General features: G+C 50.1%; 3 protein-coding genes across 5 annotated transcripts in view; all 3 read left to right on the top strand.

Moving 5' to 3' along the window:
• Positions 1-2,445: 2,445 nt before the first annotated feature.
• Positions 2,446-9,640, top strand: Npm2 (nucleophosmin/nucleoplasmin 2). Its single transcript, XM_076930481.1, has 9 exons — positions 2,446-2,958; positions 3,221-3,452; positions 3,567-3,652; positions 3,747-3,860; positions 6,178-6,271; positions 7,341-7,489; positions 7,679-7,719; positions 9,326-9,359; positions 9,446-9,640. Exons 2-9 carry the CDS (start codon positions 3,395-3,397, stop codon positions 9,488-9,490), a joined length of 621 nt encoding a protein of 206 aa, XP_076786596.1. The 5' UTR covers positions 2,446-2,958; positions 3,221-3,394; the 3' UTR covers positions 9,491-9,640.
• A 5,075-nt stretch (positions 9,641-14,715) lies between these two features.
• Positions 14,716-19,791, top strand: Fgf17 (fibroblast growth factor 17). Of its 2 annotated transcripts, none has more exons than XM_034498301.2 (5): positions 14,716-14,750; positions 14,904-14,940; positions 17,556-17,733; positions 17,980-18,086; positions 19,498-19,791. In XM_034498301.2, the coding sequence occupies exons 1-5, from the start codon at positions 14,716-14,718 to the stop codon at positions 19,789-19,791; spliced, it is 651 nt and encodes a 216-aa protein (XP_034354192.1). The 2 variants fall into 2 exon arrangements, with proteins under 2 accessions (XP_034354192.1, XP_034354194.1); XM_034498303.2 differs by having other exon boundaries at positions 17,589-17,733.
• A 750-nt stretch (positions 19,792-20,541) lies between these two features.
• Dmtn (dematin actin binding protein) overlaps positions 20,542-25,765 on the top strand; it is a 32,464-nt gene continuing 27,240 nt past the window's right edge. The window contains exon 1 of one of the 2 annotated variants that reach the window (XR_013109288.1): positions 20,542-20,708. The gene's annotated coding sequence lies outside the window, so the exon portion shown is untranslated. The remainder of the gene's footprint in view (positions 20,709-25,765) is intronic. The other variant, XR_013109285.1, reaches the window with a different exon arrangement.

Below are 25,765 nucleotides of genomic sequence, written 5' to 3' on the forward strand. Positions count from 1 at the left end.
ATATTAAAGTAAATTGTTTGCAAGGGTTTTTTTTTTTTTTCTTTTTTGGTTTTTCGAGACAGGGTTTCTCTGTATAACCCTGGCTGTCCTGGAACTCACTCTGTAGACCAGGCTGGCCTCGAACTCAGAAATCCGCCTGCCTCTGCCTCCCAAGTGCCAAAATTAAAGGCGTACGCCACCACCGCCCGGCGTATTTGCAAGGTTTTAATTGTCAAGTTCTACAATGAGTTTCATCATGGCACTTCATATTAATGTGCAGTAGTTTGTCCTTTGTTCCTCTTCTCCATGTCACCTCCACATCAACAAATAAATGTAAATGTGTTTAACATGCCCAAGACCCTAGATTTGCCTAGATTTATTCTATACCACTGGGGAGGGGGTGATAAAGATTATTTGTATGTACTAAAAACAATTATATTAAGTTTTAAAATATATACTATTTTTATGGCAAGTATTTTATGAAATACAGGAGTCATTTTCCATCTGTGCTGAAATCTATAGAATACCACCAAGGAAATCTAGACTATAATCTGTTCATGATCTAAAAACACTGTGATATCGATTATCTTCATAGTGCGGGGGGGGGGGTGTTGTTTTTTGGGGGAGTTTTTTTGGTGGTGGTTTTGTTGTCGTTATAGAGACAGAACATACATGCTAAGCAAGCACTTCATCATGAAATTACATCTGCAGCCAGCCCCTGACGTTGGTCTGTATATTCAATAAAATCTGAAATTTTTCAAGTAAGAACTTTAAATTTTTAGTAGTGCATATTCATTGTACAGAGAGATGGGTTGCATAGAGACTTTTTTTTTTTTTTTTTTTTTTTTTTTTTTTTTTTTTTTTTTTGAGTCAGGTTCTCACCATGTAGCTCTGGCGGTCCTGGACTTTTCCAATGTAGATCAGGCCTGCCTCTGCCTCCGAGTGCTGTGATTAAAGGTGTGGTTACTTCACTGGGCTCCATAAAAACATTTTTGTTTACGGACTTTCTCCAATAGAAGTTTGAAAAGGAGACAGACAGTGGTGGCACACACCTGTGATCCCAGCACTCAGCCTTAAAATATTTGTTTAAAATAAAAAGATCAGCTTGGGCATTCATGCCATCTGATCCCAAGATCTACTATCAAACCAGGGTACCTCTAGCTTGAGGGCAGACATGCAAACCAATGAAACAGAAGCAGCCCAAAGAGAGACTGACAGATACAATTGATAGACAACAAAGATGCTTAGGTCAGCATACAGGAAAGGATAGTCTTTTCCAGGATTGGTGTCAGAGGATATTCATTTGGAGAAAGCAGGAGGGGAGAGATTGGAAGTGAACCTTTTCTACTACATAAATAAAAATGGACTCAAAATAATGTAGTAGCATATGCCTGGAGTCCCAGATACTCAGGAGGCAGAGACAAATGTTCACAAGTTTAATGCCAACCTTTGCAATATGTGACGCTGTTGCAGAATTCATAACCCCTGGGGAAAGACCACAGATTCAATCTGGATTGTAGTTAGTTAAATTTATTGAAGCTGCTAGCAGGACAACAATCTCTGAACCAAACGAAATTGCTATGTGGAGGGAGTGAGGGAAGGATGTTAAAAGGCAAAAGTCACCAGACGTTGAATATCTGCACAAGCAAGCCAAGAGCTGTTCTGTCTGCCAAGATTAGGTACCCAAGGCAACTTCAAAATACTCCGTGAATGTCTGCATAAGCAAGTTACAGAAGCCAAAAAGGCATCCTATCATAACAAGTAGATGGCACAGCTGTACATTTTTGCGTAAGGATGAATACGTCTGGGTTACTGGGAAGTTATCTTCCAGGGATTGGAGTCAAAGACAAATGGCTAGCGGGTGTCAGGACAGATGCCTGGCATAAAAGGAAATTTCTTTAGCCATCACAGCACCATCCTAGAAAAGCTAACTCAAAATAGATTATGCATCTAAGAATCAAAGCTAAAATTAGAGTCAGGTGTAGAGATGGAGGTGCTGCCCATCTATAAATTCTAACAATTGGGATGGAAAGACAAAAGAATCTTTTGAGTTCAGGAGCAGCCTTGCTACATACCCAGACCTTGTTTCGGGGAGAAAGGAAAGGAGGGAGGGAAGGAAGGAGGGAGGGAGGAAGGGAGGAAGGAGACAAGACATAATTTGTAGTGAAAAAAAATCTCTGAAATACATATGTTTGACACAAAACAAATATCCAGTATATATAAAAAGCATCTATAAATTATAATCTCAACAAAAATAATCTTGAATAATTCAATTTTAATAACTTAACAGGTATTTTGAAAATGCCAGTTTGCACATTACCAGTAATCAGTTTAACAATTCAACACCCCTTGTTATCAAGGAAATGCAGATTAAAGACTACAATGAACAACCACTAAGAGGCTGAAGATATAGCCCAGTGGTCGAACATTTGCTCTGAGGGAAATAAAAACAAAACAAGATACAGCTACTAGAATGGTTGAGTTTAAGAACACCAGCAATGCCAACCGTTGGCAAGGTGCAGAGCAGTTACCGTTTTCATATAGTGTAGATAGAAATGTATGACGGTCGTCATTGCTGATGCTTCCTGCCAGATGGCAAAGCATCTCTAAGTTGAGTAGCAAAGACAGCTTCTGTCTCGGTAACCCCAGTAAGTCTCCACTGGCTGTCAACAGTGGTTCTCACATAGGGGCTTCTTTCTGGACCAGTATCAGCAGCTTCACCTGAAAATTGGTTGGAAATGCAAATTCTCTTGGCTCTACCTAGACCTGCTCAATGGGAAACAGCAGAGGCAATGCTCAAAAATCAAGTTTTAACGGAGAGCCAGGTGCTTCTAGGGTAGGAGGGGATTACACACCTTCCCTTCCCCTCCTCTTCCCCAGGCTTCTTAACAGCCTGCGGTGGGAAGCTGACCCTTGGACGAAGCCCTGAAGCCATATTGAAGACCTGCAGTAGAGGTGCAACCTATGACTGGCGGCGCAGTAAGTGTGAGCAGGGGATGAATGGGACTCACTCTGGGCACACATCCTGGTGTCCCCTTCCTCTCCACACTGGGGTTCTGGGAGGGCCCCAAGGGCAATCATGTGGTCTCTCAACAAGCTTCCAAACTTGGGCTAGACAAAACCACCATTCCTTGAACTGCTGTGTTGAGTGTGTCTGTCTCAGGTCTGGGGATGCTCTGATCAGTTGGGGTGGGGGGTGGGGGAAACTTGGCTTCTAGTTTTTAATGGCTGTTGGCTATAGTCAACATTCCCAGGACTCAAGGAAGCTTCCCCTACGGAAGGCTATGAGCTAGCCTTTGCATTACTCAGAAAACAGTGATAACAGCTGAGCTCCAAGAAGGGACCCAGGACTTTGCCTCATCACAGACATAATTCTTCTCCATAACACCACCACCAAGCCGCCCAGTAAATCGACATGAGTCACCATAGCACCGACAGTGTGACTGAAGTCATTACAAGGAACATACTGTGGGGTAAGGGCTAAGGCTGTCCCCAGCGAAGGTGGAGTGGGTTGGCTGGTGAACTGTGCCTCTAATGTGGAAGAACTCAGGAGCCTCCAGCCCCACACTGCCACCTTCTCTGTGCAGGCAGTGAGCTCAATCAGGAAAAGCAGATCTGCACCTTTAGAGCCCAAGGCGAGAAGAGGGACACCTGTAAACTCTTGCTCAGCACGGTGGGTATCTCCCAAGGAGGAGGAGGAGAAGGATGGAACAAGAGTGAGTCTCCAGCCTCAACAGCTAACAGCTTTTTCCCATCACCCTTCTCAGATCTGCCTGGGGGAGAAGGCCAAAGAGGAGGTGAATCGTGTGGAAATCCTCTCCCAGGAAGAGAGAAAACCAGCAATCACTATTGCCACGCTGAAGGCCTCCGTCCTGCCTATGGTGAGTCTTCTCTCCCTGCAGGCCCAGGGAAGCTATCACTGCCCTAACTTCATCTTCAGATGGGCCAGGACGTAATTGTGGATGCCTTCATGCCCTGGACTTCTAGCCATGCTATAAAGGCGACCGGGAAAACCATCCCAATTCCTGCTTTCCAGAGCCTGTGCCATGAGCAAGCCAAATGTCCTCTTGGACAGTATCCTGTTTACGTCATTTATACTAGCCACCAAGACATTGTCTGTGCCTTATATTTGAGCTTTGAGTCTGTAAGTTCTTCCTTTCTAGTATTGTGTCTCGCACTGTGTGGTTCATCATTGTATGTGAATGATGGCAGGTTTGTAATTTGGAGATTTTTAAAAACTAATCCTGTATGAGTGAGAGAGAGGGAGTTCAGGCACATGTAGCACAATACCTGAGGAGGTCAGAGGACAGCCCAGGAGTTAGGGTTCTCCTGTTGTGGGGTCCAGAAATTGAACTCAGGTTGCCAGGCTATGCATCAAATGCTTTTACCTGTTGAGCCATCTAGCCTGCCCTTGTTTGTCTGAGACAGGGTCTCATATTGTACCACACAGAATAGCCTCAAAGTTCTCTTCCTGCCTCCCCTTCCCCAGTGCTGGGATGACAGGCATATGCGACAACACAAACCCTTTTCCTTTTTCTATAGTCTCACTGCATTGCCCCATGGGCTAGGACTTTTGGTATAATACAAACACTCCCTGACTTAAAAATTAGCTTTGTGAGTTTAAAATATCGTAATTGGAAAATGACTTACTATGCTTATCTTCTGGAAGCCCTTTGTTTAGCCCCATAACAACGCTGTGGAGGCCTCATCTGTCTCCCTTAGAGAAACCAGGGCACAGAGAGTATCAGGATGCTCACTGAACTGGCCAGGTTAAGGCAGGATTTTTATCACATATCACGGGCCCAGGAAAAGATCAGAATTCAGGCGTGTGGTTCTGCTAAATGGGTTTAACTCTTGCAACATTGTAAAGCCAAAGGCTCCTGGGTAATTGGGGACTGTAATTGGGTAAATGTGACTTGAGTGTTTGACATCTCTTCCTCTTCCCTGATTTAAGATGGCTCTCCAGGAAGTACTTGACAAATAATGCCTCGCCAAATTAAATTAATAAAGCCCCCATGTGGTACTGCTACGATTTAAAGTTTTTAATTTTCATTCCTGACTAGGGAGTTAAACTTTATCAAATGCTTTATTTGTATTTTGCATGTGTGTTTTGCCTGCCTATGCTCTGCAGAGCACATTCACGCCTAGTTCCTACAGAGGCCAGAAGAGGGCCTTGAAAGTGGAATTGCAGAGGTTTTCCAAACACAATATGGTTGCTAGGACTCAAACTCAGCTCCTCCGGAAGAGCAGCCAGTGCTCTTACTAGCTGACCCTTCTTTTCAGCCCCTCAAATGTTTTGTTGACTCACCTGATCTCAGATTCTTTTTTTTTTTTTTTTTTTTGGTTTTTCGAGACAGAGTTTCTCGGTGTAGTCCTGGCTGTCCTGGAACTCACTCTGTAGACCAGGCTGGCCTCGAACTCAGAAATCCGCCTGCCTCTGCCTCCCAAGTGCTGGGATTAAAGGTGTGCGCCACCACCGCCCGGCATGATCTCAGATTCTTTCTTCACCAATCCATTAACACACCATTATGTTGGGAGAAAAATATTTGAGCCTTTTTGGGTTCCTAGATCATCCAAACTCTGAATTTAACATGTTGCCATCTTTCTTAAGGATTCCTGGGGTGGGTGGGGTGTAAACATGCATGCCACAGCATGTGGTGGTCAGAAAGCAGTTTCGTGGAGACGTTTATCTCATCTTCTGGGAGGTCAGGGGCTGGACTCTGACCACTAGGCCGGCTCAGCAAACCTTTCTGTGCTGAACCATGCCACCACCTGAGCACCCCACTTCCCTTCCTTGCTTGTTTTTGTTTTATGTTCTTGTTGTTCTTTGAGATAGTCTATGTAACCTAAACTAGTCTCAGACCCACAGTGGTCCTCCTGACTTTGCCTCTTCCCAAGTGCTGGGATACTGGTGTGCACCACACTGACCCCCTCCATTCTTAAAAGTGAAAAGCAGAAAAGCAATTTATTCAGTTTGGTCACATGGGGAAGGGGGACATTTGCTTATGTGTTTGGAGTTTTTGTTTTGTTTTGAGCCAGTGTGTCTCTTGTCACCCAGAACAGCTGGAATTTACAATCCTCCTGCCTCTGCCTCATCAGTCCTGGGATTTTGCAGCATTGTGTGACCAGCATCTACCAGGGGCCAGGCTGAGCTACCTGTGTCTTCTATGTTGCCCTGATGTCTTCTTCCCACCACAGGTCACAGTGACAGGTATGGAGCTTTATCCTCCAGTAACTTTTCGGCTCAGAGCTGGCTCGGGACCAGTGTTCCTCAGTGGCCTGGAATGTTATGGTAAGTTATCTCTGAGGTACCTGAGGCCTCAAGAGAACTTTTTGTACTGACCCTCCAAAGCAAGTGATGGCCAGTGGCCTGAACTAGAAGTGTTAAGGGCTTTTCACCTTTCCATGTCCTTTGTGGGTCTCAGGCCTCAGGCCTCAGCTTTATCATGAGTGATGGGGGGCCTTGTTTCGGCTTCAGAAAATACTGTAGAGTAAATAGGGTCTTACAAAAGGCTCTTAGGCTGAGCATGGTGACACAGGCTTGTATTCTCAGCTCACAGAGAGCCTGGGCTATAAAAACAAGACCCTCCACCCAAAACAGAGAAGCTCTTATTCTTACAAACAAATTTGGGTGCATTTCACAGAGTGGCTCCTAGTGAGCATGGCTGTACTGACAACATGGACCACAGCGACCCACCACACTGGCACCTTTAAGATCCACTTCCCAGCCTGGCAGGTGGTGGTCCACACCGTTAGTCTCAGTGCTCTGGGAGGCAAAGGCAGGTGAATTTGAGTTGGAGACCAAGCCTGGTCTACAGAATGAGTTCCAGGACAGCCATGGCTACACACACACACACACACACACATACAAACACACACAAATATGTCAAAAAAAAAAAAAAAAAAAAAAAAAAAACAGAAAAGATCCACCTCACATTAGACCTCACCTCTGAACAAATCCCACTACCTCAACATGGCACACTGGGGACCAAGTTTCCAGTTCATCACTTTTGAGGGCCAAGCCATCCTGTAGTCCACCCTACTCTCCTTCCCTGCTAACCTACCTCCAGCCTTGGCCCAGCCAATTCTCAATACACAGCCTCTTCCTGTCTGCCCTCCTTCCCCAACATCCGTGGAGCTTTCCTGCCCCTTGCTTCACCCTGGCCCCTACTTTTCTGGGAGGGAGAGAAAAGATACAGCCCACTGCAGAAGATGAACCCTCTCAACCCAGCGCTTGCCTGGGGTTAAATTTAGAGCCAAAGGAGCCCTGGATTGGGAGGTGGGCGTTGAGCCTTGAGGTCAGATGCTCTGGTTTTCCCCACCATGCACTAGTTCTGCCTCCTACTCCCACCCCGTTACAGAGACTTCAGACCTGTCCTGGGAAGATGATGAGGAAGAAGAGGAGGAAGAGGAAGAGGAAGAAGATGAAGATGCAGATGTATCGCTAGAAGAGATACCTGTCAAACAAGTCAAAAGGGCTGCTCCCCAGAAGCAGATGAGCGTAGCTAAGGTGGGGGGGAAAGAATGAGGTAGGGCATTAGGACCTGAGCTAGGCCTCCCATGTTGGGCATTTGGGACAGGCCAAGGCCTCCTCCACTGAAGTTCTGCAGGTCTCAGTTGGGACTGCTCGGCACTCAAGAGTGTTCTGGCTCTGGGTCTTGGGTTAACTTTCCAAATAACACTTGGTTTTTGTTCCCAGAAAAAGAAAGTGGACAAAGAAGAGGAGGAGGCGGCGGTGAGGTAATTCACACTGTTAAGTCCCCCACAGCCCACATAACTGCATGAGCTACAGACCCAGACTTGGGTTTGGCTTGGTTTGAGGGGTGTTTTGTTTGATTTTGAGAAACGGGGTTACCAGTAAGTTGTCCAGGCTAGCCTTGGACTACTGTACAGCTCTGGCAGGCCACAGACTTGTTATTCTCCTGCTTCAGCCTCCCTAGTGACTGGGATTACAGGCTTGCACACCAGGCCCAGCTGAAACAGCAAAAGTTCTTCCTGTGAGATAGCTAGTCCTGGGAAGCAGGTACACGCAATATGTTTCTTACATGCACACATGCAGCCTCAACAGCTCTGGAAAAGCATGCACTAGCCTTTTGACCAGACTCCATCCGAGGTAATTTCATTCAAAACCAACCAAACAAAAACCAGTTCAAGATCTATGCTCAGAAACTCAGCCTATCCTTACCCAGCAGTCCTGGAAAGAGCAGAGTCCTAAATGTCGGCATAAGAGCTGACCAAACAAGGCCCTGCCCATCGTGGTGCATGTGAAGATCAGTGTGCCTGAGGTTTGTCTAGACGATCCTGGAGCAGCTTAAGGGGTAAATGACAGATTGGATGCAAGGATGGGAAACTTTGAGGAAACTGAAAGGAAGGTGGAGAAAGCCTTTTACCTCACTACCTATGTAGGCATAGAAGTCCCAAAGCAGGAGTGGACCTGTCCGATCCCCGGGACTAAAGCCAGTAATGGCAGAGCAGCAAGTACACCCAACAGTACACTTATGCACAATGAACAAACCAGGCATTGTTTCAGAATCACTGGGAGTTCTGAGGTCTCTTTGGTTTGTAATCCTAAGGGCAAATCTCTTCTGAACCTTCCCTGCTCCAAGAGGGTTGGTCATGTCAACAAGCCTCTTAACCAACAAGATCCTGTAACAAAGTCTAACAGAGCCATCACTCAATCTGCCTCTCTACACTAAATTTTAAGCCTGGGTGTGGCTGCACACACTTTTGATCACAGCACAGCACTGGGGAGGCAGAGGCAGGTGGAGCTGAGTTCAAGGCCAGCCTGGTCTACAGGCTGAGTTCCAGGACAGCCAGGGCTACATAATAGACTTTGTCTCAAACAAAAAAAAAAACAAAACAAAATGTACTTAAGTATATATTGTCTGTTGAGCCTATCCTCCCACACTCCCCAGCCATCCCTATTACCACTCGTCCCTCTCTTGGTATGAAAAGAACACTTTTTATACCTGAAAGGAAAACAAAGGAAGTCTGAGAAGAAAACACACTCTTAAAGGAGGCAGAGCAGAAAAGGAGGGAAGCAAAGCCGAGGCTGAGCATGCCAGAAACAGTCTAACAGTCTGTTCCCCAACACCACAAAAAATTAAAGGTGGGTTGGGAATACAGCTCAGTGGTCGAGTGCTTTCCTCTAGGTTCAATCCCTATCGCTTCAATAAATAAATGCAACCCCCCCCCCCCCCCACAGGCAAACCAGGAGAGGTGACCAGGTAGAAATTAGCTCTCTGGGCCAGGTCCCCTGTCTAGATGAGCTGCATGCAGCTATCCGGAGGACGCGATTGTGGCATAAAGCTGCACTCTTGCCCACTCTGTCCCTATTCCTTTCCAGGCCCAGCCCTCAGGACAAGAGCCCCTGGAAGAAGGTGAGCAAAGAGCAGTTGGGGCTGGCCCTGGGGAAGGCTGCCAGGCCAGGGAGGGTTGTAGACTCTTCAGTCTTTTATCTGCACAGGGGAAATCTACACCCAAACCTAAGAAGTTGGTGTCCAAGAAATGAGCTCACCTTAGCATCTTCTGTGTCCAAGGCGGGATGTCTACCAGCTCTGGGGCGGGTATCCAGCCCCACCACCTTAGTCTAAATGTTATAAAAGTGTGTGTGAGCCATACAGGAGCCCCGCAACCCAGCCCTCAGTTTCTGGAGCAAGTACGCCTAGGGCCACAATAAAATTTGCATGATCAGAACCTCTCTCTGCCTCCCCTTCCCTGGGTGGGTCTTCTTGCTGCTGCGCTAGCTCATGTGCCCAGCAGAGGGCAACCACGAGCAAGAAACCAGCTCCATGTTGCTTTTCCTAGGTTTCTACCCCAGGATTAAGGGAAAGCCTTGGGGGCTAGCCTCAGATTTCAGTGAGCTGGGGCTGAGGAGGCTACTTTCTTTGGGCCAGGTGAGGTTTATATGTGCAGGGCTCTAGGATTCAACCCTCTTTGCTACCTGGAGCAGTTTGGGCCTGGGTCAGACCCTTCCATTTCCCTGTTCTTAGCAGGCTATTGTCAATGGTATATGGGACAACAGGGGGCCAGGGGACTTAGGCTGCTATTATAAGATGAAGGCTCATATGACACTTAACAGGACAAAGGCCTATATCAGAGTGAGCCAGCTGACAGCTGGGAACCAGTGGGTGACCACTGCATGGCTCTGGCTGCCTGGCCTCCTCAGCATGCTGAGGTAGCTCTGGAGCCTCCTCACTGGCGAGTGGCCATGGCTTCATCCCTGATTTGAGTAGGACACAAGGCAATCCTAGGGCAAAGGGCTGAGCTTGTGGAGGAATCTGAGCTAAGCGACTCCTGCCCAACCACAGCATCCCTGTAGGCCAAGCCAGAAACAAGCCAGCAAAGAGCTGCCCAGAACCCCATGTATGAGTCCCAGGAGGTTAGATACAAGCTTTGATTCCTCGGCCCATCTCCTCGACAGATCCTCATCCTTGGTGCAGATGAGGTTCATCCAGCCTGGTTCACCGGCATCCGTCACAGCTGTATAGGAAGAACCAAGCTACCCGCCCCCGCCCCACTAAAGTCACCTGAGCCTGGTGGTAACACCAAGCCAACACCATGATTTCAGTTCCTGGCAAGTGCTTTGGAGGAAGGAAACCAGGGTGTTAAGAGATCTGAAGAGGCAGCTGACATGGAGGATGGGGGGAAGCTAGCAAGACCATTCCTGTGAATGCATCTGCTGTGAGTCAGGGTACGTCTCCAAAGTGTCCATGCAGAAGGATGGCTATCATGGCAGCAGTAGCTACAAGCCCAGGATATACATGCTGTCCCCAGACTGGCTCCTCATACCACAATTATACTCCGAGGTTAGGTTAGCTTCATTTCTTGAAGAATCAAAGGACATTAAGTTAACAGTCTGCACCGATGTCATGGAGCAGAAGGGGGAGCTAGAGAGTCTGGTGTCAGAGCCTTTGCTCTTGACCACTATGCTCATTGAGAATTTGCTGCCAGTTTGCAGGCAATCTTGTGAGCCGAGGGCAAAGGCTACAGTGCAGTACTCAGTGAGGAGAGCCTATTCATGGCCAGGTACAGACATAGAGACTTCTTCCCTCCTGCATCCCCAGGCAAGGCTCTACAGATAGGCGTGGTTAACAAATACACCAGATCCGTACATGAGCCTGACCAGTGGCCACCTGAGTTGTTGCACAAACTGCCAGTAGAGTCAGATGCCAGTCTATGTTGCTGGGGTGCCTTTGCCCCAACCTGCCCATGTTTCTACGGGAAAAGGATGGCTAGGCTGAGACTGGTAGCAGTGTTTGCAGTAGCTGGGCTATTGGGTACAGGTGTGAGACAGCCCCAACGGGGAAAGGGGTTGGGTTAGACTTGGTACTAAATGGTGGGGATTAACTAGAATTTTGGTAGCTGCTTTTCTCTCCACTTAACATCTCAAAGCTCCCCATAAATGTTAAATAAACCTTGCCTCCCCAGCTCACCCCACCAGGAGAGAGAGTCTGCCTAAGTTTAGGTAAACTGAGACCAAACCACATTGAGGGTCATTGTCCCCCTTCCCCCTCTTTGCAGAATGAGTCTTTGTCTCAACTGACAGGACAGCAATTTCAAACTCACTCTGTAGACCAGGCTGGCCTCAAACTCAGAGATCAGCCTACTTCTGTCTGTAGAGTGCTGGGATTAAAGACATGTGCCACCACAGCCCAGCTCCTCCTCCTAAAAAAGAACCTGGAGCCAGAGAACCAACTTTTCAAGTCACATAGCAAGGGATGGAGGGTGGAGATAAGATCCAGAACCCAGTTCCTATCCTCTCAGTGCTGCCTCCCACTTGTGGCCTGCTCCCGCCTCCCTCGGGACATAGAGAACAAACCTCAAAGCCAGGCCCGGACATGCCAAATAACAAGGGATGGAGAAGTCAAAGATAGCTCACACACAAAGCAGGCTACCCTTCACTATCCCCCGTATCTCCCTGGTACCAGATCCTGACTGAGCCTCAAGACCAAATTTCACTGCTGGCATCTGTTACCATGGAGACTTAGGCTGCACTGAGGGCTAGCTCGTGAGTGACAGTGGGTCCTGTCCCCAGTGACAGGAGTCAGGTGCTCAGACTCATAGAATGAGCCTCAAGAACACTCGGTGTTGCTGCCCCATGCCTGTCTTCTGCTCCCAGATGACACCATCACCACTGAATCCCAAGTCTTAGCTGTCTCCTCCATGTGCCTGGGCCCTCCTACCTGCTCGCTGCCTGAACGAGGGTGGGGTGCCAAGGAGCAAGTAGGGATTGTGGAAATGGGGTCAACAAGTCTGATGGAAAGAGGAGAAGTTTCCCTGAAGAGGCAGAGACTTCGGTGAACCTCAAATGGTGGCAAGAATGTGGAAGATGCGAAGGATCTGCTGGGAGGTAGAGGTGTGCCCAATCGGGCTGAGAAGCGAGCAGGCTGAAGCTGCTTCTGAGAACACCAAGCTGGGTTGCAGCACTGTGCTCCGCTGGCCCTGGCCCCCTGGCCCAGCCACAGTCACTTGCTGTTAGACATGGGTTATCATTTGCCTTCTAGTTTTGGCTTTTCCCCCCCAAAACAGGGTTTGTCTATATAACCCTGGCTATCCTGGAACTCACTCTGTAGACCAGGCTAGCCTCGAACTCTCAGAGATCCTCCTGCCTCTGCCTGCTGAGTGCTGGGATTAAAGGTGTGCACGACCATGCCCTGCCTTGTTTGTTTCCCATCCCAGGCTGGCCTCAGACTTGCTAAGTAGAATGGATTCTTGAATTGATCCCCGCTTCGAGCCTCTGAAGTACTGGGATTACAGGTGTGCAACCACACCTGGCTTCAGCCGTGCTAGGGCTAGGACCCCAAAATTCCTACATGCGAGGCCAGCCTTCTACCAACTGAACGGAGTCCCCAGCCAACCCCCTGTCCTAGCTTTCTTTAAATTTGATTCCAAGCCCCTCCACTCCCCCCTGGTAATTCCCACCTTCTCCAACAGCAATTCCAAATTCACTCCTAGGCCCCCTGCAGCGGCATTTTGAGTCTGCGGAAGAGAGGGCGGAGCTCTAAAGGCCCCTGCCAGAGCTGGCCAAAGGCCCTGTTTAGGGGACTAGCTTGTTGGGAGTTGATGGGGGGTGGAGGGAGCACAGGGTGGCAGACACTTTGTGGATTGCCGGAACTCAGGAAGGTGAGAAGGCAAATAAATCCACCTGTGCTGCTCTGTGAGCTGGGGAAAGGGAGCCAGAGCCCAGACTCCCCAAATCGCTCCTCCTTTCAGCTCGGCACCACCCACCTGTCTGTAAGGAGAGAACTGGTCACCAGCTTTCAGATCCTCCGGCTGCCTGTCACTTTACAGTCTTTTTTTTTTTTTTTTTACACTTTACTTAAACCTGTCTAATGCAGTGGTGCACACCTTTAATCGCAGCGCTTGGGAGAGGGGCAGGTGGGTCTGTGAATTGGAGGCAAGCCTGGTCTACACAGTGAATTCTAGGTCAGTCGATGCTACATAGTGAGACCGTGTCCAGGGTAGAAGAGAAAAAAAAATCTACCAAGGTCTCTGAGCGCTAAATAAAAATAAAGCCAGTGACAGGTTGGGACCTGGAGGGTGAAGTCACAATTCCGAGGAACAAAACGAGCCTAGATTCTGGGAATGGGCTCCTTCACTCACCAGCTGGCTTATTCTCCCAATGTGCCAGTTTCCTATCAGCAAACTACAGTTAATATAGCTGATTTGGGTACCCAGCTACATGGGACTAGTGGTCATATGTCCGTACTGCTCGGCGCTGCATTCCAGGCAACTACTAGGGTCACTGGTGGATTGGGGCCTGAGGGACTAGGGCTGGGTATCAACCCCCAAATTAGGCCCAGACATCTTAGGGATCTCCACTCTGACTCACTGTCATCTCATTTGGTCTTCCAACACTCCGGTAGCTGAGCCCCCCCCCCCCCCCCCTTTTTTAATGACTATGAAGGACCAGGCAAAAGTGACTCCCACTCTTCTTCGAGTCTCCATCTCAGACCAGTTTTTGTGAACATTGAAATCGTTCAAGAGCCCTAACTACACTTGACTCCCCATCTCTGGCCTCAACCTGTTGCACCCACTATTCGCAGCCTTACCCCTCCTTCCTGGTGGCAAGGGGTGACAAGCAGAGAAGCTGAGCCAGCAGTCGCTCAAGCCAAGCCCACCCCTGCTCCCTGGAGGGAGGCTCCTCCTTTTAAGGCTGCTTCTGGGAATTCCCACCCCGAGCCAGAATTCGAGACCCCAGCCCCAGCTCGGTACCTGCAGCTCATTCTTAAGGAGATGAGGTTGCCGCATCAAACCTGAGGGCGGGAGCTGCTGACCCTGAGGAGGGGGGAGGGCAAGGCGCCTCCCTCCCTGTGCCTGCCGCTGGCCCCGCACTTCTCGGAGACCCGCAGGTCGGTGCGGGTCAGGAATAAATCGAGAGATCGCAAGGGCCAGCCTCCTGATAGAGGACGCTCGCAGCTCCATCCTTTGCGCCCGGGGACCCCTGCCCGAGGCCAGTAGCCCAAGAGAGCGAGTACGCCAATCAGACCAGCTCCGGCTTCGCAGCCTCACTGGCCCGGAAGGTGGACACCTCGCACCTCAGTCTCTCAATTACGCCTCCCCTTCATTTCCCCCTCGGCTAGCCTTTCCCTTCCTTCCATCTCCTTTCATCCCTGAAAACCTGTGGCTCCGAGAGACCTTGGCTTCTCTGGGACTCTACCCCAGGGGCCTGCCCACATCCGCTCTTGAGTTTGGGGAGCAGAGGGGCAATCGCCCCAAGAAGTCTCTCCAGCGATGGGAGCCGCCCGCCTGCTGCCTAACCTTACCCTGTAAGTGTGATGCCTGCGCCCGGAGTTCTTTTTGCCATTTCCAGCCCCAGGAATATTATATCCTCCACCCCAGGCAGGTGGGGCAAGACAAAGGTGGGGGGTGGGTGTGCCCTGGGGTGCTCACACCTGGAACTGCCTTGTCTCCCCAAACAGGTGCTTGCAGCTCTTGATTCTCTGCTGTCAAACGCAGGTAGGCACCCCTGCCTAGCCCCCAACCCCCAACCTTTCCCACCTCACCTCGAAGGAGGGGAGGCAGGACTGGCCTCCCCTAACCAAGCAACTATTGAGGTTTGGAGGATCAGTTCAGAAGGTGGGTTGGAGAACAGACTGAACCGGAATGGGGGATAGACTGAGGTTTGCCTCTCAGGCCTTTCTAACAACCATCCTGGATCTCTATGCTTCATCCCTCTGTGCTGGGTTTCAGAGGCTAAGGGCCAGGTGTTGTTTATGCCTGTGGGAGAGAGCCCCGGGCAGTTAGAAGCCAGTGGAGGCAAGAGCTCAGGTAAGGTTTGTACCTGCAGGTACCTAAAGGGTTTGGGGTTCGAAACTGTCTACTCTTACTAACATGTTTGGATCATAGGTGTCCAGGGTCTCGGGCACAGTTGGAGTATCCAACCAGGTAGACTCCATTACCTCTAGGGTTCCTAGGTCAAGCCTAGAGGTTTGTTTGGAATGGAATTCAGGGCTTACCTCTCCACCCGCTCCCCCCGCACCTCCCACCCCCAAGCCTCAGCTCAAGGCCCTGTCCCTTTTTTGTGATCCTCCATAAGAGTGCAGCTATTAAAATGCACTGGTCCAGAACCGCTCTGGGGAGAGATGGTCTGGCTTTCCCAGGCCAGAGGCCTGCTTCTCTTCCCATCCACTGGGGAATTTTTTTTTTTTTTTTTTTTTTTTAAGGTAAATGCCTTTTCAGTGGGAAGGGGCTGCCTTTGAAGCAGTGGAGGGGTGGGAGAGAGACAACACCCCTCTTTTCTTTCCCCCCTTTTCTCTAGCCCATTCCAGGCCTTTTGCTTCACACATCTAGGCAGAGTAAGAAGAAAGCCCCCAGCCTGGCAGGGAGGGGGCTGGGGGGTGGGTCCAACCTGTTCTGGAAAGGAAATTAGCACAATGGTGCTGCAGGCCTGGGCGTTTATGGCCTGGCTGAGGCCCCATTCAGGACTCAGGGAAGGTGGCAAGGCTGTCCTTTCCCCCTTGAAGTGCCCCTTCACCCCCCTGGGAGGGGGGGCAACAGGCTGAACCACAGCCATGCTTGAGGGGCTGTCTGACAAGCAGCTGTCTACCGTGGTAGAAGGGGAGGTCCCCCCACAGCGGGAACATGAAAGGAACAGGCAAGGTCCTGTGGGAGAGGGACTTGCGGGCTGTGGGCTGTTGGGGGGGAGGGCGTGGGCTACTTTTGTGAAAGACTTGAAGGGGGACAAGGAGAGGAGGGGGCTTTGAAGGGCTGCTATCTGCCTCTGACCTGGAAGAGACTGCCAGGAGAAGGCTGCCCGCCAAGTGGGGCGGACATCCTGAACCTGGGCCAGAAGGCTAAGGCTGAGATAGACAGGAACCCACCCCAGAGTGAGGCCTGTGAGAGCTAAGCAGTAGGCTTCTCACCACAAGCGCTGCTCTCAAGTTTCTCTAGGGTGGGATGCACAGTAGGTCCCAAAGATGTTCTTATTCTTCCAGAGGTCTGGCAGTTCCTGACCTGTACAGGCTGGTGCTGGGAATGGACAGTGACAGAAAGTTCAAAGGGTTAAACCTTGGCCTTGAGGTTGTGACCACCCCCTAAGTTGACATAACCCACCCTTCCGTCTAGGATATTGGTTCCTAATACATGCTGAGCTGGGTCTAACTCTGTCTTGGTCCAAGCGACTGGCATTCGGCCTGAGATTATTATAGTTGGAATTAGGCATTAGCAGCAGGGAAGGGTTGTCCCTACATAAGTTTTGCAGGCTGAGTTGAAGCTATAACCAGCAGCTGGCAACTGTCACCCTAGAGGGCACCTTGGAGATGGGGCAGTGATGTTTCTGTCCTACTCAGGTAAGGCTGGGTAAGGCAAACCCCAGTGTGGAGATGTGGTACTGAACAGGCTTGATGCATGCTGGAAATGGCTCCTTGAACCACCCTAGGAGGCAGACAGACTACTAAGTACCTAGATAACTGCCACAGGCAGACAGCAACCGGCAGTGAGAGCAGCTATTGGTACCACCTTCTATTGCTGCCTCTACCCCCTACATCAGGGATCTCTCTCTCTCTCTCTCTCTCTCTCTCTCTCTCTCTCTCTCTCTCTCTCTCTCTGAAGAACCTCTAGGACATTTTTAATAAGGACCTAAGAGGCCACTCCCCCAGTGGTTAAGCCCACCCATTTAACAAACCATCTGCTCTATGCAGATGTGCTGGGGCTGGGGCCTTTCAGGGCTAGTGGCTGGGTTGTATATGTGGATGAGGCAGTCTAGTGATCCTGACTAATGGAGCCAAGATCCCAGAGAAAGAGGAAGACGTTCTGGCTGTGACTTGCCTGTCCCCTGCACATGGAGACAGGATACACAGCCTTCTAGGTTTCTTCTAGCAACCTGTCATGATTGCATATGTGTACAGCCTGTGTTTCCCAAGACTGACAGTCACAAGTCTCCAAAATTAACAACTGGTCCATGCAGCATCCAGGGAAGATTGTGGGCAGAGACAGTCTTCAGCGTGCACCATTACACTGCAGGGCACGTAGCCGGCCCACTTCACTCAGGTCCTCACCCCTCTCCCCAGATGGGCCAATGGTGGTGTCACCCAAAGCAAATTGACACTATTTTTCCCTTGGTAACCGCAAAGGGGGAGAATCACCCGTCTCCTAATTTTAACCAGTACGTGAGGGACCAGGGCGCTATGACTGACCAGCTGAGCAGGCGGCAAATCCGTGAGTACCAGCTCTACAGCCGGACCAGTGGCAAGCATGTGCAGGTCACCGGGCGTCGAATCTCTGCCACCGCTGAGGATGGCAACAAGTTCGGTAAGACCTGGCCCTTGCCCCAGACCACTTGTACCCTGCCTAGACTAGTCCCTGGGTTTCTTTTCCCTAACTCCTGGGTCAGGGGGCTTGAGGTATTGTGGGTAGAGAGGAAGCCTCTAGATGCTGCAAACCTGATAGTCCACCAACTCTTTGATCTGACTGCCAGTTTGGGGAGAAAGAACCCTTGCCTGTCTCTGAGCCACAGCCCTCATAGACTAAGGTCCTTCTTCCTTTCCCTGATCCTAGCCAAGCTCATCGTGGAGACAGACACATTCGGCAGCAGAGTCCGCATCAAGGGGGCAGAGAGTGAGAAGTATATCTGTATGAACAAGAGGGGCAAGCTGATCGGGAAGGTGAGGTCTGAACACAAGCAGCAGACAGATGTGTCTCCCCTACTGCAGTAAGGACAGTGAATGCATCTCATTCCTGCTGCTGACCCAGTTCACCCAGTTAAAGCTGGAGCACCTGCTTGACAGGATGAGGTCTTATCTTGACAACCACCCCATCCCCCAATCTATTTAATTTTTTTTTATTTGTCTAAAGATGTATTTTTCTCTCGTGTGTATGTGTTTTGTCTGCATGCATACCTGTGCACCACATGTGTGCCTGGTGCCTATAGAGGTAGGAAGGGATTGGGTTTCCTGGAATTGGAGTTACAGGTGGTTGTGAGCTGCCATGTGGGTGATGGGAAGGGAACCCAGGTTCTCTGCTAGAGCAGCTGGTGCTCTTAATGACTGAACCATCTCTCCAACTCTCTACTGATTCGTAAAATCTTTATTTCTATCTGTGTGCATATCTAAGTACCACATGCTTGTAGAAGCCAGAAGAGGGCGTCTGATCCCTGAGAACCAGTTATACTTTTTAGCCTCCATGTGGGTACTAGGAATCAGACTCTGGTCCTCTGGAAAAGCAGCCAGTCATCATAACCACTGAGCCATCTCTCCAGGCCCCCAATCTCTATTTAAAAGAGTTCTTGTCGCTCCTGACCTGATGAAGGGACAGGGCATCCATAAGAAACCTGGTGCTGATGTAAGGAATCAGTATCGACCAGGAGGAACTCACCATCCACGTGATGTGGGATGTGATATGTTTGTGTGGCAGCCATACGGAGAGCTAAAAGGTGATGAGGGCTGGAAGCTGGGGCATTCGTGCGCAGCTGAAGCTCTCTCAAGCGCAGTGGGGCTCGCAGGCAGTGACAAGCAAGGCTCACACCAAGCACTGACTGGTGAAGCCTTGCAGCACTGTTCAGACAGCACCGCACTTCCTTAGAACCAACCAATCTTGACTTCTAGCTCTGACTGATGCTCACCAAATAACCTCTCACTTCTCACCTGTAAGAAGGCAAAGCATGTGGGGTCAAGGGGACAGCTATTTCTGACCCCTCTCTCCTGTCCTGTCCCTGTGACAGCTTTCGCCCAGATAGCATAGAATTCTCAGGAGCCAGATCCCCACCCCACCCCCAGCACTGAATCATTATTACCCGATCTTGACCCTACATGTGAGCATCTGAGGCAACTGAGATTCAATATTCTCTCAAGGCTTCAAGAGATGTAAGTGCCTACTTAAGATCAGCTCTGACTCCAAGCACGCACGGCCTGTATGTACTGCCCACTGCTGCCTTGCTAACAAAGATGCCCATCCCACCAGACAGGGGCACAATGATTTCTTGCTCCCACATGGGTTCTACAAAAATTAGGCCCAAAGGCAGACAGCCCAGCCAGAGTGAACGGACAAATTCCCCTCCTCTGCTCCTTTCTTCCGTAGCCGAGCGGGAAGAGCAAAGACTGCGTGTTCACCGAGATCGTCCTGGAGAACAACTACACAGCCTTCCAGAACGCCCGGCATGAGGGCTGGTTCATGGCTTTCACTCGGCAGGGCCGGCCACGCCAGGCCTCCAGGAGCCGCCAGAACCAGCGAGAGGCCCACTTCATCAAGCGCCTCTACCAAGGCCAGCTGCCTTTCCCCAACCACGCTGAAAGGCAGAAGCAGTTCGAATTCGTGGGCTCCGCCCCCACTCGCAGGACCAAGCGCACTCGGAGGCCCCAGTCCCAAACGTAGTCAGGGAGGCCGTAGTGTGCAAGGCTGGGTAGATGCCCCTCAGCAGCCTTTCCTCTCTTCTATAACTCATCCAAAGATGGGGGCTGGGGTGGAAGATGGGGAACCAGACACCAAAAGGACCCCGAGGGCATGAAGTTTCTTAGTCCCACTGGGAAGAGATAGTACTTGTGTATCCCAGGGTGGGCACCATTCTATGAAACAGGTTTGAGGCCAGAGGCAGAGGGGAGAAGAAATACAGTCTCCCTGGCCTAAAATGCCTGCTTCCCAGCGTCTACCTGAAGTAAGCGGGCAGGTCAGCAGATTCCAGGTCTTGCACAACTGTGCTCAAATCTTGCTCCCAGAACCTCTCTGAATCTGAACCAAATATCCAAACTCTTGGCCAGACAATAGGGATTTAGGGTTTTGTTTCCAAAAAACAGAGACAGAAAGAGAAACAAAAGCCAGTCACTCTATTTCTCGCCCCAGGCCTGCGTCCCCACCCCAAGCCCCAGAATAAAACCATTTTCCTGCAACCGGGTTCGCTGGAGAAAGGTGGGCAATCAGACCACAGAACTCAACTGCAAAGTGTCTGGTGCTCGCGGCACCGAGAAGTCAGGTGCTAGCTGGGGAAGATGGGCGCCTGGGCACACTGGTGCTTCAGCCTGCGTGTCCCGCTGCGCCGTAACGAGAGGCCAAGGCGCGCCCGGGCCGGGGGACTGGCGGCCCCTCCCTCCACGGGCTCCGATGTCCAGCCTCACGCGACGCGTCCCTGCTACCTGTAGGAGAGAAGAAAACCCAACCCCTAGGCGCGGCCCTGAGCGCCGCTGGCAGGGACAGGCGTCCTGTGGGGCCCAGGCCTGGGGGAGGAGGGGGGTGGCAGGATCACAGCCTGGGGACGCCAGAAGTCACCTCGCAGGGAGCAAGATTGCTTTTTTCCGGTGAGCTGGGCTGGGAGTGGGAGGAGGTCTGGGGCGAGCGGAAGCGGGTGGGGGCAAGAATGTGTCCCCTTGTTCTTCTCCCGTCCCCCTAGGGGCGGAGGCGGGGGCACACCTGAGGGCAAGCCTCAATTAGAAGCGGTCGTAGGCTGGGAATGGAGGAGGAGGGCGCCCAGCCCCCACCGAGCTTCTCGGGTGGGCTTTCCCAGAGACTTCCAGGTGTGCCTAGGGGTGGAAACCATAAAACCGCCTTTCCTATGGTGCTTCGTCTTTTAATCTTGTCAAGGGGAGGAGGTTCTTGTGTCTGGGACCCTCCCTCTGCACTCTTTATTGCTGATGGAATCCTCAGCCTAAGTTTTCTCCTTTAAGAAAATGTTGGAGAGGAGAATTATGAAGCGAGATGAAAAAGCATGAAAGCTAACCTTCTTCCACTTCTCCCAAGAATTACTTCAAAAAGTCCAGAACAGAAGTTGTAGGGCGAGGGCACTGATGTAGTCCGAACCGGAGGTGGGCTGCAGCAGACAGAACCAACTCAGAGCTGGGACAGAGCCTGACACTCACACCCCCGCCCCCAACCCTGGGCCTTTTAGAAGGTGGAGCCGACAGCAGCCAAGAGGGAGGTCCCGCAGGCCTAGGACTGACATTCTCCTTCCAGCTCGTCATAATTGCTTTCACCAGGTTGCTTTTTTTCTGTCCCCCCATCACAAAGAGCCTTAATCCCAGTGAAGACCGCCGGACGTGTTGGGGGTAGTTTTCTGGGGTATGTGTAGGGCGGGTGGTCTGGGGCTGCAGCTGATAACTGGCGAGTTCAATGGGACTTTAAAACTGGGGCAACACCCAGCAATTACTTGAGGACAAAGAATTGGGCCCCCAAGGTGTAGAGTATTGGGACTTTGGGGGATTGGGAGGACTCTGAGAAGGGGGGGGGGGGTCTGATCCTTCTGATTATTGCAGGAATTTGAGACATTCTTTAAGACTCTAGACTGCCTCTCCAGCCGGGCCTTGGCCCACCCCCACCCTCCCTCTTGGGTTAGAGACAGCTTCAAAGGTGGACTGGGCCCTTTGTCTGGCCTCGGCTTTCTTCTCAGGCCTTTCTCAGCCCCTCCCTCCCTCTTTGACCTCCCCAGCACAGACAGGCCTCTCGGGGCCAGCTCCAGAAAGCCCTCTCTGTTTCCTTTCTTGCTTTTTGAGGTGAGGCCTGGCAGGCAGGGACAGAGTATGTATGCCAAAGAGTGAAGGGCAACTTTGGAGAGCAGAGTTGTACGGAAGCCGGGGCAGCTCAGAGAGTCTTCAATCCATCCCATCGCAGGCTGGGCTCAAACCCCACTCTTCAGTGCAACTCTCAGTGTCTCCGCCCAGCAGGCAGGTTCCCTACCCTAGGTAGCCTTTCACATCCCAGAGCCTTCTGGACAGGTTTGATGGGGAAACACAACAATGGAGAAGACAGAGCCAAGCATGGTGGCATACCCATGTAATCCCAGTCCTCTGGAAGCTAAGACAAGAAGATTGAGACCTTGCCTAAATAAATAAATACATAAGTGAAACAGGTGAAAAGGAATGGGTCCCTGGTGGTGAGGGACACTGGATATCAGCTGAAGGAGTTTGTGATAGGAAAGTGGCCTCTCAATAGCTTTCAGGTCCACAGGATACTCGAGCAGCCCCAGCCTCTTGTGCACAGACTCTTGACAATTGCTTCTTGCTAGGAGAAAAGGTGGAGGGAGGCAGCAGAGACCTCCGACTCCAGTCCTATGACGTAGCAGTACCACACTCTACAAACAGACCCCACAGCATTCCATTCCTTTGTCTGTCCCTTCGACATCCTCTCTCCAAAGGATCTGGTGCAAGGTAGTCAGGAATGATGTCCATCCACTTCCAGTGCCACACAGCTGGTTCTATTTTAAGTCACATAGTTTAACAATGTCCAATGGATGCCAGTAGCCAGTGGTGCCCCACTTACCAAGCCAAAGTCTTGCTCCAGTCCTTATCTTGGCTGGCTTCCCTGCCCTGTTCCTGTAGAAACATCTCTAAGTCTTTCTATGGGTTTCTCTCCTGAGTGTTGTCATCTTGGAAGCCATGAGCCCCCATCAGCTGTCACTCCCTTGCACACACTGCTTTGGCAAGGCTCTTTGGCAGACCTCCTGAGGTTCTATATAAATGACGTCTCTGCCTACCTACTCCTCTGCATCCTCTTACTTGCCAAACACACGTGTCTGTGAAGCCCATCACTAGCACTGCTTTCAAACTTGTCCAGCCTCCACGTGAAGCTTTTATAGACATAGCAAACAAGAACACTTGTCCTGTGAGCACGTGTGCATGTATGCACGTGCTCACACACACACACACACACACACACACAAAGAACAACCCCTTCTGTTTTGCTTATTTTATTTATTACTGTGCGTGTGTGTGGTGTGTGGCATGGTATATGTGTAAACACACTTGCCATAGCCCTTGTGTGAAGGACAGAGAACAGCTGGAGTTGATTCTCTCCTTCCACCTTTACATGGGTCCCAGCCATCAAACTCAGGTCTTCAGGCTTCACAGCGAGTGCCTTTAAATGCTGAGTTATCTCGCTGGTCCTGTTTTTCATTTTTTAAATAAACTTTTGTTTTTATTTTATGTGTATGGGTGTTTTGTCTGCATGTATGTCTGTGTACCACATGTGTGCCTGGTGCCTTTGGAGAATAGAAGTGGGGGCTAGATACTCTGAAGTTAGAGTCATGGGCAGTTGTGAACCACTTGAAATGGGTGCTGGGAGCTGAACTTACGCCCTCACAAAGAACAGCAAGTGCTCCTAAATGCTGAGCCATCTTTTTAGCCCCTTGGTTTTTGTTGTTTTATTTGTGTGTGTTTGTGTGTGTGTGTTGTATAACAGATTAGAGGCTGATGTTAGGTGTCTTCCTCTGTCACTCTCCATACCTACACATACATATATACAGTCTCATGAGACAGGGTTTTACTCTGCAGGGCACATTGACCTAGAACTCCCTATGCCACCCAGGCTCACTTCACACTTGCAACAGTCTTCCTGGCTCAGTCTCCCAGGTGCTAGGATTCCAGGTATGAGCCACTGCAATCAGTGCCCATCTCTCAGTTTCTGAAGGGTTCACCACTAGTGTGCTCTTGTCTGGCTACTCCTCCAGCGCTATGTCTATCATTACAGTGCAGGCAGGATGGGAAGCCAGAGCCCTCAGGTATACTCTGGGAAGAGAAGGTCCTGAGCACTTACTTTGAATTAAGTATTCATTTCCTCCCTTCGGTACTGTGCAGATCCTCCCGTTAATTAAAATCTTGGAGAAGATGGAGCTTTCAGGGCACTTGAATTTAATTGGAGAGATTAACCCATAAAAGCATGGTTCTTTCATTGCATTTTTGGAATTCTCTCTCCTTCTTAAAATGAAGATGAAAGAGCATCCAGGTGTGGTGGCACAAGCCTGTAATTCTATCACTTGGGAATCAGAGAGTTGAGGCGTGAGTATTTCAGGTTCAAGGCCAACCTGGGCTACTTATATAATATATGAGACTCTCTCTTAAAAAGAAAAAAAAAAGATCCCCAAATAGTGGGTCAGAAGTTTTGGAAATTAAGCTGGTCTTTAATACCAACACTTGGGAGGCTTAGAAAGGACCGGTTGGTGGACCTTTGAGGCTGCGCTACGGAGGCTCCAAAGGACAAAAGTTTTGGAAATAAGGAATTGAAATGTACTAAGCTCTAGAGCTATGCCAGGCAGCACACATGCAGGCAGGCTCACGTGAACTGCCTTAGCCATGCTGTGAAGATTATTCTCCTTACCCAAGTGAGTCCTGCAGTGGGGATCCTTGCCCAAGCCCAGTATGGTTGGAGCTGAGAGCTTACATGAAAATTAGCTGGAATGTCAGGTCAAAGTATGAAGGTTGGTTTTGCTGTTGTGTGCGGCAAGGAAGAGAAGCCTTCTCAAGGGGCTTTGAGAAGTTAGTGACAGACTCGGTGTCTCTGGGGTCTTAGAAGTCTCTAGCTCAGCGGTCCTCAATTTGTGGACTGTGACCCTTTTCAGGGGTCAAGTAACCCTTTCCCAGAAGTTGCCTAAGACCATTGGAAAACACAGATATTTACAGTACGAGATTCATAACCGTAGCAACAGTAGCAAAATTACAGTTATGAAGTAGCAATGAAAATAATTTTATGCTGGGGGGGGTTACTGCAACAAAAGGAACTGTATGAAAGTGTCACAGCCTTAGGAAGGTTGAGAACCACTGTTCTAGCAGGAAGAGAAAGTGGCTTTCAGTCTCTGCTGAGAAAGTCACTTCTTAAACTGTTTCTTTCCTTTTCTTTCTTTCCTTTTCTGTTTGTTTGTTGGTTTGTTTGTTTACAGAATCAAACTGTGTAGCCTGGGCTGGCCTTAAACTCACAGCATCCTGCCTCAGCCTCTCAAGTGTTGGGATTACGGACATATGATACCACACCTACCCTAAACTGGCTAATTTTGGCTTTCATCCTCTCTTTTTCTCGGGCCTGGCTCTTTGTGTTCTCTCCTTCCTCTACAGTCTCCAGGTGCCCTGGTTCAACCTTTCCAGGAGTTAATATTTAGATATCATGGGTCACCCTTGGTGTTACCCCTCCCCAACAGATTGGTGCAAGGGGTGGGGCCTGGGCACTGGAGTAAGACATGGACAGAGAAGCCTGGGCCACAGTCCTCTCAGGAAGTGTGGCACCAGTGACCTTTGTGGAGAAAGTAGCCCAGAAGTAGGTGTCTGGGCCTGGATCCCTCTTTCTTCCAGAGGCAAGGGTGAACATCCCCTGCGGGAATTGCTGATGCTAACTCACAAGACCTGAGAGCTTCCAAAGGTATACCTGTCCTGTCTGAGGGAGGCCTCCTTGCCGGTTGGTTGAGGGTATGGACGAAGCTCACTTAGGGTCAGAGTCATCTGGCACCCAGGGTTAGTGTTGCCAGCTCCTGGGGAAGAAAATTTGTGTGACAGGGAGGAAAAGGGGTCAGAAAAGGAAACTCAGATTATCTGGACTTCCAAAGGAAGTTGGACCTTCGAGAACCGGGCTGAAGGGAGCCCTGTTCTTCACAGATAGG

The sequence above is a fragment of the Arvicanthis niloticus genome, chromosome 3 (genome assembly GCF_011762505.2).
Source record: "Arvicanthis niloticus isolate mArvNil1 chromosome 3, mArvNil1.pat.X, whole genome shotgun sequence".
Classification (NCBI taxonomy): Eukaryota; Metazoa; Chordata; class Mammalia; order Rodentia; family Muridae; genus Arvicanthis; species Arvicanthis niloticus.